This window comes from Oculina patagonica, chromosome 6 (genome assembly GCF_052425735.1).
Source record: "Oculina patagonica isolate OP01 chromosome 6, crgOcupat, whole genome shotgun sequence".
NCBI lineage: Eukaryota > Metazoa > Cnidaria > Anthozoa > Scleractinia > Oculinidae > Oculina > Oculina patagonica.
The window spans coordinates 7,400,026-7,414,486 of NC_135763.1; the positions used below are offsets into that span (position 1 = coordinate 7,400,026).

Genomic DNA, 14,461 nt, shown 5'->3' on the forward strand with positions numbered 1-14,461 from the left:
CTGTGTTAGTGACGCAGCGCTTTTTAATGGCTATTATAAATGCTAAAAACATGGCAAATTTAACGGCTATTATAAATGCTAAAAACATGGTAAATTTAACGGCTATTATAAATGCTAAAAACATGGCAATTTTTGTCTTGAATTATGCTGCAGGTTTTCACCGAGATAATTATCCAGATGTTTTAATTTCCAGTTGACGCTCTGATAAGCGACCACTCAGATATGGAAAACTTCAAATTGAAAAGCAAGTTCTGCCAGCAATTTGACTGCCTCCTACAGTACATTTTTCTAGAAGACCTTTGTTTATGTTAACGATGAATAACGTCTTTAAAAGGATAGTCAATCAATTACAAGACTCGCCAAGATCCAAAGCACATTGGGTAGATTGAGCGGCAATTTGTTGATCGAGTCAATCAATGGCCACCAATGGGGAAAAACGGGAAAAGGTGGCTCGCCGGCTTAATGCTTATCACGTTGGACTCCAAATCGAGCAAAGCGGTGCGGCAACAAGCGTTTTCCGGTACCATTTAAGATCATGTGTTAGTCTTGAATTGGCCAAGACTAACACATAGTGCCTCTCCGCTCACGAGTATAAATGGGTAACTGTTACGCCTAATTGATTCTAGCGACGTACAGAATCAAATACAATTGGGGAAAACATCGTTCGCGGTACCAGTGTTTCAAAGACTATAATGAGTTAGAGAGAACTGTAAGAAACTCAGCAAGTTTGCCAATTTGTAAGAAGTGTCTTTTTTCTGCTTTTTATAATTAAGTATTTTTAATCCTTTTAATGTATATATTGTAAATATTTTTTATATTTCGGTTTGAGCTCTAATTTATTGATTTTAATTGTATCATTTTATAATATACATCTAGTGTTAGGACCTCTATGTAAACCACTTTAAGTGATGGAGCTTCCTAATAAAAGATTGTTATTATTATTACAGTCGCGTTCATAAGTGCGCCAAGAGAGGATGAGGGGCTCTTGGTGCGCGATTCATTTAAATTTGTGTTTTTCCTTCACGGACCCAGCCCTTAGGGTTTTTCAGGCGCTAAAATCGCAGTAGTGTGTCCGCCATCTTGCATTTGAATGCCTAAAAGACACTGTGGCCCAGCCACGGTTAGCTGGGGCCGCGCAAAGAACGACGAGTGAGGAAAACAAGAGGGCTTTTTAGGCTTTCACAGGTAAACATTGGGCACCGTAACTGCACCGAGATTCCGACCACAGCTACATTCCTCAAACGTAAATTTGTTCTTAACTTTTTGTCTTTTTTTGCTCTTATTCTGCTTCTCGGCTTCGCGGCTTATTTTCCAACAAGAATGACAACGACGACAACCCATTACACACTTTATTTAACAACAATAACATTTGTTTTCACCAAAACAGTAATACAATAAGAAAAGAAATTTTTAAACTGCGTAAAATGTTCCAGTTTGAGTTCTTTAAAAAAGTGGAACACAAAGCGCAGCTGCAGTTGTACTTTAATGTTCTTGGTCCTCAAAATCCATTTTTATCATATTGTCGCGAAGCAGATTTAGGAAACAGAAATGAAGAAGAGACAAGGCTTCTCGGCAAACAGGTTCTAATGTTTCTGGCTTGCATCGATTAAGCTACAACACTAAGGTTTGATTCCCGCCGGGCACTCAGAATTGCATAACGTAGAGGAGACGTGGAACCACGATAGAAACAGCACTGAGCCGATATACGAGTGATATACATGTAGAACCGCATCTTCCTGTTCTTTACAACTAGAAGGCTACGAACACGAAGACGGTACTCGTAAGGACAGCTCAACGGGTCCTACAGGTTTGGGGTGAGCAGGGGGTTGAAAACCCACTCACTATAAAATCTGATCTTCTTGGATTTCGATTCGGTGGCTGTCACCGACACTGGTGGAATTCGAGCGCGATGGAAAGCCGGTACTATGTTCCACACCACCAGGAGCCGGGCAGTCGGGCGATGAAGAACGCTGTCGATATCGGTTGAAACAAAGGCGTATTCGCTTAGGGTCTTGGCAACACAACATCCGGGAATGTGTTCTCTGCTTCTCTCACTGCCTCCTCAGGGAAGAAGGCTGCCACGCACAATTCTGTTGCCTTCACCCAGCCCCGGTCAGGCATGCTATCATTCTTCCCTACAGGGGGTGAAAAGAACTTTGAATAAGTGAATGAGGGATAAAGGATGGGGGATGTGGGATGAAGGGATACAGGATGTGGCATGAAGGATATGTGGGATGAGGGATATGAAATGAGGGGTGAGGGATTCATGAGGGATAAAGGATGAGGGATGTGGTATGAACGATTCCGGATGAGGGTGCCACAGGCTGATTAACACTGATCTTTCTTCATACAGTTTCTACTTGACATTTCTTATGCTATTACTCCCCTGCTTCAAAGTCATCCTCAACCTACCTACAGAGCTACATATCTATATAACTGGATTTAAGAATTCTAGTATTATTTTCCTCGGATTTTAAAAGAAGTATGGTATTATCGGTTAATCATTTGAAGATTTCTGGCGAAACGTTCTCTTATGTTGAATGTAAGTAAGACAGAATTGATGAAATTGTTTAGCACGGCGGCATCATTTCATTTATTCTGTCATCTATTCCTTCATGGGAAAAATAGAACCCACAAAAATCACTTGGCTACCAGTTGCTTCATAGTAAAAGTTGGTGGAGCATCGCACCGGTATCGTGGAGGTCACGGATTTGAACCCGGTGTTCAAAGCCCTGAAATTTTTTTCAGGCATTTTGCCCCGGTTGATTAAATGTATCATTGCTTGTTTCTTAATGTAAGTTACTTACAAAATACTTGTTTAAGATCCACTATGAGAGATGTGGGCGTATTATCTTCCATGACTTCTGCACTTCCTTGTAGGACTACAAACAGGGTACCGCCTTTAGACCGAAAGCAAAATACATGCATCAGTAAAGAACCAGGGCCCGGTTGCATAGAGCAACTAAGATTAAGTGAGATTTTCTGCAACCATTCCCTGTGTTCCAGAGGATTTTCGCGGCCCGTGCTATTATGGATGAATTGGGCAAAGACGGACTAAAGAGTAACGAAAAACCCATGACGCTGCAAAAACATTCAGCGGAACGCAAGGAGCAGTTGCAGAAAATCCCACTTTATCTTAAGTTGCTTTATACAATTGGGCACAGGGGGGATCAAAGATTTTTCTTAGTAGGGGGTGAACCAATAAACCACATATTATTTCTTTGCCGAATACCAGTTGTATTTGAAAGTCGCAGGTCATCTCAGGGGGGAGGGGGGGGGGGGCACCTTTCCGGGCCTCGATCCGCACCTGAGAACTTGCCAATCTCTAAGATGTTTACTTGTGTTGAGTTGCTTAAAATGAGGATTTAATGACGTCGCTTACAACCTCTTCTTAGGGGACGGGGTGTAGAGATCCTGGGAGTGATGTCGAGAGCTGTTCTCTTGTTTATTGCTGCTTGCATTGCATCTGCCATTCCAAAACAAGTGAACCACTCACAGAACACCAATAATAAGAAAAAAGTAGACTAACCTTCTTGGTACTGTCTGGTTGACAACATGACATCATCAGCTTGCACTTCCTTAATAACCATGGACAGAGCAAGAATGTACAGGAATCCTGGTGGACAAGCTTTGAATTCTTCTGTCTGTCAAGAAAATCGCATTCTTGAGTAATGATTATGATTCTGCACTTACATACATGTACGTGGCTTAAACAAAGAGGAAACAGGTTTTAAGAAGTGAGGAAGGATGAAGCATGGAAGATGAGAAATGGAGAATTAAAAGGTGAGGAGTGCGGCGTGTGGGATGAGGGATTTTGCACGAGGGATAAGAGGTGAAGGAAGAGGAAAGAGGGATAAGGAGTATAAGATGAGGGATAAAGGATGAAAAATGACGGATGAGTGGTGAAAGATACAGGATAAGGGATGTGGGATAAGGGATGACAGATGTGGCATACGGGATATGGGATCAGGGATAAGGGGTGAGGGATATGGAATGAGGGATGTGGGCTAAGGGATGAGGGATGTAGCATGAGGGATATGGGATGAGATATATGGGGTTCAGGATGGAGGATAAAGGATAAGAGATGAGGGATAATGGATGTGGACTAAGGGATGAGGGATAATGGATGTGGACTGAGGGATGTGGGATGAGGGATACGGGATGTGGGATGAGAGGTAAAGGACGAAGGATATACGGGATGAGGGATTCTTCTTTACTATTCTTATGTTGTTACTCACCTGCTTCAAGGTCATCCTCAAAATCTTAATAGAGAAAACAACAAATGGAACATTATATAACATTAATTATTGCTTTGTTACGAAGCTAAAATGCATAAATAATTATGCTAAACGATCCCTGTCATTTTAATGGGTGTCATTTGTTAAGGTTGGTGCAGTGGCATAATGCAGTCTGGGTGTGAGCCCTGGCCAGAGTCATTGTGTTGTGGTCTGGGGGGGGGGGGGGGGGAAATAAGTTTTCTCTTACAGTGCCTCTTTCCACCCATGTGTGTATAGGTAGCAGCAAATGTGTTGTTGGGGTCAACCCTGTGATACACTAGCATCCCATTCCCATCCAGGGAAAGGGATGAAGAAATACTCCTCCTCGAATTGCTTCATACCAAAAAAAGACAGAATGAGCTCTTCTGACATGAGCCACTTGGCCTGATCAAGGATGTAGAAATAAGAAAAAATGCAGGAATGTGTTGAACATTTTTTTGATCATCCAACCAGTCTGTTTTCTTTTTTTAATGGACTCATGTGCTCGCACTACATTTCAGTGGACTTGCGTCATCTTTAGCAAAACACAGGTTAAACAGATTGATTGTTATTCAATATCCACAAGATAAAAAGACGGTCAAACCTCCAAATCCAAAGCTCCTCCATACTTTGAGTACAGCCTGCTATCTCTCTGAGTGACCTGTTGTTTCCACTTGACACTTAGCTCTTGGAGCAATGTTGCTTCTGTTGTGAACTGTGCAATGAAATTTGTAATAAGCATGTGTAGTTGTTGTTGTTGTAGTTAATGATCTCTAGCAACTTAATCTGTAAGTGTTAATAATGCAATAAAAAACTTCTTGTTTATGATTGGTTCTCTACAAACCTATCATTTTTTTTGTCAAGGAATTGACACAATGATCATGTGAATGCCCAATTTTAACATCATCATATTTGGCTGATCAAACAACTCAGAAGTCAAGTGATTTGTGCTCATCATATAAATTGTGCAATTTTTCCCTGAACTGTACTCCACTCAATCCAATTTATATAATTACTGATTTAAACAATGCCAATTAAACTTATTATTGCATAACAATGTTTTCAGTGATACAAAAAGATCCATGTATTTTTTTCCACTCATAAAATCAAAATCTTTAGCAAAAAAGCTGCAAGATTACAAACTTGTATGAAATAATTTGAACGTGCTTGTAGATCTGTGTCTAGCACTTACTCTCCCTTAAAGCTAGGCACACACTAGGGGACTAGTCGCAGGGACTAGTCGCAGGGACTTGTCCCTTAGTGTGTACACACTAGAAAATTGACCGATTTGTGGGATTATTGTTCCCTGCGAATAGTCTCAGAAATCAAACCAGCTTAATTCGTGGGACTAGTCGCAGGGACCAAAAATGTGGTCCCTGCGACTAGACTTTCGATGCAAAATACGAGTACACACTATGGGACTGGTCCCCGAAGCAAGTCCCTGCGACAAGTCCCCTAGTGTGTGCCGGCCTTAAGATAACACTGTGTATAATTGCATGAAGTGCAAAGTGTTTAATATATGAAAATAATAAATTACACACACCTGACTAACAGCATCATGGAAGTTTTCCTCTCGTAGCATAATAACCTGGCATGGCCCAGCCGCCCTGTGGAGTACATGTATGTACATTATATACCTATAATTGTACTACAAGCTCTAGGTTTTTATCAGATGGTAGTTGAAAGTGGTGAAACCCAGAGTCTGCTGTCAAAGTCTACAGAAAACAATGGCAGGTGATCTTTATTGTCACAGTGTTAGCAGGCGGCTTTTCTAATAAGCATGTACTCATTTATTAATGGTTACTTTACCGTTTACATGTTTTGGGAGGGTGGGGGGTGGGTAGGTGACGTGAGGTGAGGTGAATCTCCACGGTATTTAAATAGAGTGTGCAAGATACCTGATCTAAAATAGAGCTTGAAGAAGAATCCAATTACAGTCACAACAATAATATGGATCCAATGATCACATCTGGTTTAAGTATTCAGACCCCCCCCCCCCCCCACTAAAATGCTTACAGGTCAGAGTGTTTATGGAGCCCTGAGAAAAACTGAATGGGTTAGGAGGGGCAGGTACCATCATGGAATAAGATATGGCAGGGTGCAAATAACACTCTAGTACATGCTGATGTATGATAAGGTTTTCAGGGTAGAATATGTAAAAAAAGCACATCAAAATATAATAGCAGAGTAATACTGTATATTGAACACTGTCACAAGACTAACTGTAACATTCAATCGAGATCACCAAGTAGTTTATCACTGAAACTGGGAAAGATTGTTTATCCTCCAAGCACCAATTATAATCAGAGAAACATGTATGACCTTTAAAATAATGCTCTTCCATACTGTGTATCTGTCCTAACCTGATGGTGGATCTCCTCTCAGTTCCAGTAAAGAAACCTGCACATCAAAAATAATATCATAAGGTGGGCATGGTATTATGGCTGATTATCCAATGGTGGTCTGAAACATATTTATAAAATGGTCGAGGAATTGCGCGCGCTGTGATTGGTCAATTCGAATTCATTATAATCCCATAAAGCACGCTGCATACGTCACGCGCGTGCTTTATTGAGTTATAATGCACGCTGCTTACGTCACGAGTTTAAGCGCGCGCAATTTCTTTAACATTTCATAAAAGAAATAAAAAACTTTCTCCTCGTGCATTATTGAGTTATATAAGCACTTGGGAATTTTTAAGAACACTCGAGAAGTGCGAGAAGCACTCGGCTGCGCCTCGTGCTTCTCTATGCACTTCTCTCGTGTTCTTAAAAATTCTCGCGTGCTTATATAACTCAATAATGCACTCGGGCGCGTTTTTTATTTCTTTAATAAATTATGCATCTAATGCTGGACAGCTTCAAATGTAATAAATAATATTGTTAATAATATCATTGACTATGAAAAGAAAAAAGCCTGCTGATGGGTGTTTAGCTAGTTAACCCCTTGACTCCTAAACCGGCCTAAACCGGCCGTAAAGGATCCAGGCATTTGTCCCGCTTGTGACGTCATCACCTTTCACCCAGAAAGGCGACATCTATGCTCAAATTGTGAAGCAGACCAAGACCTTTCCAACGATACCTAAACCAGCGTGATTAGATTGATGGAGCTGAAATATGCACCAAAACGCTTCAAAATTTTAGTGAAAAACTCAGAGGAAAGTTTCCCCTTTCCACCCTTTGATTGTCCATGGTAAGTAGTTCTTGCCTCGTTTGCACTTTCGCGGAAATTCTTCTACTAGAAAGAAGCCTGGAAGAGGGCCAAACATTGCAGCAAAAAGAAAGGAAGAAGAGAAAAAGGAAAAGCAAAAAAATATATATATAAAAAACAAAAAGCCTAAAGTGGTAGGATGGTTTATCGTTCAAAAACTATGTCCAAATTTTGATTTGTGCACATGCACGCACTAAAAAGTTGAAACGTGGTTCTGGTGAAAAACAAACATGCATTTTGCGTTTCAAGGGCTGTTTTGAGTGATTTGGAGCTATTTTAGCTTATAATAGACCTTAAAAGGTCAAAAACACCTTACAAATGCCTTTTTCGGAAAAATCTCCAGGAGTCAATGGGTTAAAGGCACCTTTTCACAAAATTGGACCTCTTTTAAAAGGCTAAACAGCAAATAAAAGGTGCATGTTATATATTTATATCAATAATTTCTACAATTCTATTAATTGCCACTGGTACCTTCCTCTCCAAAAGAGAACCCTCTGTCTCCAGCATCAAATGTAGCAAGCTCCTGATTTCCAGTTGAGAACTTCACCCTACATACAGAGCAATTAACTTGATCATTGATCAATGCATACATTAATACTGACTGCTAATTAAGGAGAGGGGTGGATTTAAAAAAAAAGAAAAACAAACAAAAAAACAAAAGAACATGATTTTATGGCAGGAGTGGGTTAGAGAGTGGGGGTTGACAATATTAATGGACCCTTTTCTAGTCCTGTTGGGTGTTTAATTGAAGAAATATGGGATTTGAAGTTAAGCCTACCAAAGTACAACACTGATTATGACCACTGGATTTTTTCCTGTATATGACCCGGGGAACATCCCATGGTGGATAATTTTGCGCACCTCCAACCAATGTTGGTAATAAGGCTTAGTACAAATGTATTTGTGTGTACTTTTACGAGTTTATTCTCAAACTTGCATTTATCAGATGTTTATTGTATAATTTAACTTACTGTCCATGAACTAGAACAAACATTTCTTGTCCTTTCCATCCTTCTTTGAAAATTATGCTGTCAGTAGGATACAGTACAATAATTGCTGCAAACAATTAAAAAGTAATTAAAGGTAAAGGAATTAGTTTTCCCTCATGGCATTTCTAAGTTAAACTGTCTGGTAAATTCTTTTTTCCTGAATTACTTATACATGTAGTTTGGGGTTCAGAAAGTTTTAAAGTAACAGTAGGCATGCAGCTTTATTATCAAAGTAGTTGGCCAATTTTACCATCATTAAGTAAAGAATCAGAGGATATCCCAGCAGAGTAGATATGGCTTATTCGAGGCTGGGCACTTACATGCATTAACTTTTCCTACCTTCAGGGTGGGCGCTTATTCAAAGTGGGCGCTTATTCGAGGTTGGGCGCTTAATTGAATAAATACGTACCTAGTTTATGACCAAAAAGGTGTGAAATAAATAATAACATTAATATTAAAATTTGCTTCTCCATCCACCAGAGAAAGCTAAGAATACCTACTGCATTATATCTATATTTTTAAAAAACATAATTTTAAATTAACTGACCTGGCTTTATGGTGGTGACCACAGATGCTAAAGACTCTTTTCTCCAGCTGTGTACCACTGGGGACTAAGAAGAAGAAAACAGTAAATTTTATAATTATTATAATTGAGTCATTTCAACTCAGACATCTGGGATCAATAGTAACAGGGACGGCGGAGCATTTTTCCAAGTGGGGGGGCTGACTAGTGACTTGAAGTGGGGGGGGGGGGGGGCTAAAAAGACTCTTCTTTTAGTAAGTCTTTATTTTTTCGGAAATTCTGGGGGGACTGAAGCACCCCCCCCCCCTCCCCCCCAGCCCCGCCGTCCCTGAGTAACTATGGCAAACACAGTGTAGTTACGATGTGTGTCTTCCAACCTTTTGAAACACATCTATAGCAATCTCCTTTGACAACTGTTGATTGTCAAACAGTTTACTGGTGTCAAGGTATCTCCTACAATTGACATTGAAAACATTGGAGGAAATATCATTTATAACATCTGCTACAGAACAACTTTTCTTAATTGCAGTCACTGACACTGAAGCTACAATACAGTAAACAAACTTAAGCATCCCATGCAGCAAATGACAAGTGTGTGATTAATTGAGCAGACTAAAGAAAATGATAATCAACAAGAAGAAGAAAGTGCCCTGAATTAATGCTGCAAATTACAGAATCTTAAATGTTGACCATGGAGCATAAACTTTGCTTGAATGTCTGTCAACATAATTCAAGTGCTTTATCGGTACTTATTAGCCTGGGAACAGAAGCTATGAAAAATAATATTTTGAATTTGGCCACATAAAATTTCAGGCAGTGTTAACAAGAAATAAATTATTTCACATACATGTACTAACCCTGAATTCAGATGGGTAAGTTTAAGTCTGATTTTGAGCCAATAGAGGCACATCAGGCTAGAGCTTATTTTGGTTTCTGTAGTATTGAGTGACTAGGAGTATTTTTTCAGATGGGATGCTAGTCCATCACAGATACAAGTTATGCCAAGCATTAATAAGACAGTTTGCTGGTACCCATTTACATGTATACATGTACAACTGCGGGGTTCGTACTCTTTTGAGCTTTTGAAATTCCATGACTTCCCATGACCTTTTCCATGACTTTCAAAGTTTTCCATGACCTACATTTTACCATTTTACTTGGAAATTTTCAAAAATTAACTTGATTTCTGGAACCTTCTTACCCTTTTCTTCACAAATAATAAAGTATTATTTTGTACAATCAATACAATTTTCCATGACTTTCCATGATCCACACTTAAATTCCATGACTTTCCAGGCCTGGAAAATGAAATTCTAAAATTCCATGACTTTCCTGGTTTTCCATGACCCGTACGAACCCTGACCTGGGTGATGAGAGGCACTATAATTATAGTGAAGTGTCTTTCCCAAGAACACAATGCAGTGACCCCAGGCAGGTCTTGAACCGACTGCTCAATCCAGAGTCCAGGGCCGGGTTGTTCGAAAGACGATTAAAGCTAACCCAGGATTAAAGGACGATCAAGATTTGAATTTTTCTTGTTTTACAGGGTTTTCCATAGCTAAATGTTTTGTTAAGTTTGAGATTGGTCCATGTCAAAACTGGGGACAGAAAATATTAACAGAAAACCTCAAAGAAATGTTATAAAATTAAAATCAAATTTCACACTAATCCTGGATTAGCTTACCGGTAATCGTGCTTTGAACAACCAGGCCCAGGACACTAACCATAAGGTCACTGTGGCTTCAGTCTCCACACAACTTAGATGGGGTAATACAAAACATGTTAAAAAAGAAAGAAGAAATGACAATTCCTTATTGTTACTTATTTTCGCGGAACTTAATTTTAGTGATTCTCGAAAAAAAAAAGCAAAATTAAAGACCCGTGACAAAAACGTTCGATCGCGAAAATAACGACGCAAAGTTTAATACCGTTCTATATTATTATTGATTAAACGTTATAGTGAGTTTCCTAGTACATGATTATCTTGGTTCAGTCTTCAAACTCGCTCTACTTTGTTACAAAGGAACAGCGTCCAAATTTTTTAAGTTTCATTAAATGTTTTATGGTTTTGTTCAGTGTCATTGGAAACTATTGCTGTGGAAAAGAAGACTTACTGTTTGTTAATGCAGACAAGTAAATTTTGACAATTTTTCGCGAAATTTAGTTTTATATTTAATGTATTTTTTGGCCAAATCACTTAATTAAAGTCCTACGAAATATGCCTGTTCCATTTTCACGAAATTAAGTTCCCACAAAAATAAGTAACAATAAATAAGGTAACTTGAAATTGCTGCAGAACAATTCTGTATGAAGTTAACACAGTATTTTCACCAACCTTTGTTGAAACCACTGCAGTAGAGTTATCTCACTGGGAAACGTGAGCAGCTGGCGAGCATCAGAGGTCTTCAGAAGTAATATCACACACCTTGTTAAAATATAATACCGGTAATTGTACAACACATTTTAAAAATATTTTAAAATTTGTTACTATTGCCATTATCATGCATGACATTGAAAAGTGACTTGCCAAATTAAGGCATATTTATTTTATACAATTGTAGTTTTATTAAAATTACTGTACTAGCGCAATGTATCCATGGGAGGCATGGTGGTCTAATGGATAGCGCGCTCGACTCTGAGTCGAGGTATGAGGCCTGGCTGGGGCGCTGCGCTATGTTCTTGGGCAAGAAACTTTACTCTTTTAATAGTGCCTTTTTCTACCCAGGAGTATGAATGGGTACCGGCGAATTTACTGCTGGGGGGTAACCAGGGCTGCGATGGACTAGCAACCCATCGGGGGGGGGGGGGGTTAGCAATACTCCTAGTCGCTTAATGCTATAGAAACCGGGAAAAGCTCTGGCTGTATGGGCCACTTGGCTCGGACACAGACTTAGTGCAATTAATCTGTTGAAGAGGAAAGTTTTCAGGGTTATACACATGCACAAGGTTTTGTTCTTAATATAAAATGTCAGGCAGACTTTTCAAACTTTGCTCATTTATCCTGGAAAATTGGGTAGGACGGATAACAATTTTCACAACCTTCAACAAATAAGTAACTTCACCTCAGTTAGGGAAACCTGATGAAATGCTGCCAGAAGGATTAAACCTAGAGACCAATGAGCCTACGACTAGAACCGACATGCACATAATTATGTACCTGTTAGATGACCACACATCAGCTGTGCACTTCATATTATACAGCACAGAAACCTCCCCAAAGCAATCACCCACTTGAATTTCCCTCAAGACAAACTTCTGGTTTTCACTGAAAACAGTTACATTCCCTGACACCAGCACATGAATTCCAGATGCCTCTTGGCCTTTCCTAAGTAGAATTTCTGGGGCATCCTCTGTCTCTTTCAGTTCTACACGACGTATCACTTCATCCCGAACACTTTTGTCAAGAGCAATAGGTAGTCTGTTCAAGCAGTCAGTGAGTCTGACAATAGCTTCTGGTGGAAGTAAAGGATTGATGGATGATGCAAATTGTGGACGTACCAATTGATTTTCCCGTCTTCTACCACTCTGTTTGTTACCCATTTCTGAGTAAATGGAGTCAGGAGTGTTTCTAATCCTGTTCAGTCTAACATGAAATTGGAAACAAAATCAAAGAATAGGATAAATCAAGACATAATAATAAAGATGTTTACAGGCAACTCTCTCTAAAACGGACGCCGTCGGGAACGGCTCCAACTGTCCGTGTTAGAGAGGTGTCCGTCTTATAGGGAGTTTAGTTGCAGTAAAATGACTGAAAAACGACAGGGACAGGGCCAACACCAGGTGTCCGTCTTAAAGAGGTGTCCGTCTTATAGAGGTGTCCGTTAAGAGAGAGTTGACTGTAGTTTGTTTTTGTTCTATTTTTGTTTTTAGTTTGCCTTTGATTCTTTTTTTTTTTTTTTTACAATAGAGATGTATATGGATAAGGCCCTTGTAATAGGTGAACCTGTTCTGCGGAATGGTAGTTATGACAGAATGGCATTAGTTTGCCAGTGGCTAGCTTCACCCCTGTTGCTTGTGTTTAGCTTCACCCTGGTTTGCTTGCAGTTAGCTTCACCCCCATGGCTTGCTTTCTTTTTTTTTGTTGATTAGGACAATACTACATGTAAATGTTGCCCTAACCAAGAAATAAAAGCTAACCACGTACAAGCAAAGTGAGGTGAAGCTAACCGCAAGAAAACCAGTGTGAAAATTAGTGCCATTCCATCAATCCGCCATTCCACTGATTATGGTCACTGATTCCTTTGCAATGACATTTTACAAGCAATGCTTCATGTCGCTGCCTACTTGAACTAGCTTGATTGCCTAACTACTGTATGAAATTTCACCACTGTGAAGCTCCTGAAGATCATGTGTACTTTAACGTTCCAAAACGATCTTAAACAGAACTTTACTTACAGAAACAATTGGAAATAATCGATTAACCAGTACAACAAACTTTAACATACAAGCTGCCCTAATGTTTGCTTTATACAAGCCTTATTTCAATTAATAATTATATACAATTAATTAATTAATTTGACTATATTATTATTTGAAGTAATTAAAAAAGTAATTGCATTGCCAAGTAACCCTTTTTGCGATCTGTGTTGACCAGTCTAGTCAACCATGTAAATAGTCCACGAAAAGCCAGCCCAGATTGACATTTTGACAAAAATAGCCACGTTTCTTTGCTTTCTCCTTTCTTTATAAGCCACTACCGTTCAGTGAGACAAAGGTTTGTTAAAAAAGTGGTATTTTTTTTTTCTTTATAGCTACCATTTCCAGTTTTTGGTGTCAACAAGCTGACCTGGGTCAGCATTGTGGTACAGAACAGAACTTTGATACAACCAGGCAACTCGAGTTCATGTAAACATTTTTTTTTACACTTAACTTGCCAAGCAGACCCGGGCTAGTTGCCAGCTTAGGGTCGTGTAAAGAGACCTGATTCTGACGAGGGTCCCTGGGTGAGGGTTGCTACTTTCCAGTACTTTCGGAACTTAAAACTAGGCTACCAATATGTATGTTATCTTAAGGACGTTCATGCTTATTGTTTATGCATGCACATCCTCACTACATGTGCAAGTAATTCACTGTTGCAACATCATGCCATGCCATATATTGAGCCCACGTGCTGAAAAACGTTCTAAGGACATAGGGTGGGTGGCTGTTCTGCTCACTTCGCTTGCAGTTTGCTTTCTTAAATGGTGGGTGACCCCTTTTTTAGGCCCTACATTTTTCTTAACAGATTACTTTTGTTAATATAGATCTATGTTTTGCAAAAAAATTTAAAAAAAAATACATGGAGTGGGAGTTTGTTTTTATTGTCACACTGACGTTTGAATTTCATGTTTTGAGATTTTCGTTTTGCCGTACGACAGTTTTAAATGCCTTTTTCCAGAGTAAAGTCTCACAAAAAGGATATCAACACAAGGAATAATAACCAAAATGGCAGTCGCTTTTGCCAACATCTTTATGGCAGAGGTAGAAACACAAATTCTTAACCA

General features: G+C 39.3%; 1 protein-coding gene across 2 annotated transcripts; it reads right to left on the reverse strand.

Moving 5' to 3' along the window:
- Positions 1-1,335: 1,335 nt before the first annotated feature.
- LOC144658538 (uncharacterized) lies at positions 1,336-12,533 on the reverse strand. Of its 2 annotated transcripts, XM_078518962.1 has the most exons (13): positions 12,136-12,533; positions 11,314-11,403; positions 9,356-9,431; positions 9,003-9,066; positions 8,438-8,522; positions 7,938-8,014; positions 6,620-6,656; positions 5,800-5,863; positions 4,861-4,971; positions 4,239-4,262; positions 3,530-3,644; positions 2,808-2,900; positions 1,336-2,135 (listed from the first exon to the last, which is right to left on the reverse strand). In XM_078518962.1, the coding sequence occupies exons 1-13, from the start codon at positions 12,516-12,518 to the stop codon at positions 2,005-2,007; spliced, it is 1,350 nt and encodes a 449-aa protein (XP_078375088.1). In that variant the 5' UTR covers positions 12,519-12,533; the 3' UTR covers positions 1,336-2,004. The 2 variants fall into 2 exon arrangements, with proteins under 2 accessions (XP_078375088.1, XP_078375089.1); XM_078518963.1 differs by lacking the exons at positions 11,314-11,403; positions 12,136-12,533 and adding an exon at positions 9,836-10,171.
- Between the last annotated feature and the right edge of the window lie 1,928 nt (positions 12,534-14,461).

Bases quoted from the DNA above. Each gene is read 5' to 3' on its own strand.
- LOC144658538 (XM_078518962.1), bottom strand. From the start codon at position 12,518: ATGGGTAACAAACAGAGTGGTAGAAGACGGGAAAATCAATTGGTACGT. The intron at 8,015-8,437 runs GTAAGTTAAATT...CTCTGTATGTAG, and splicing joins TTTGTTCTAGTTCATGGACA to GGTGAAGTTCTCAACTGGAA. The intron at 6,657-7,937 runs GTACCAGTGGCA...TTTGATGTGCAG, and splicing joins GTTCTCTTTTGGAGAGGAAG to GTTTCTTTACTGGAACTGAG.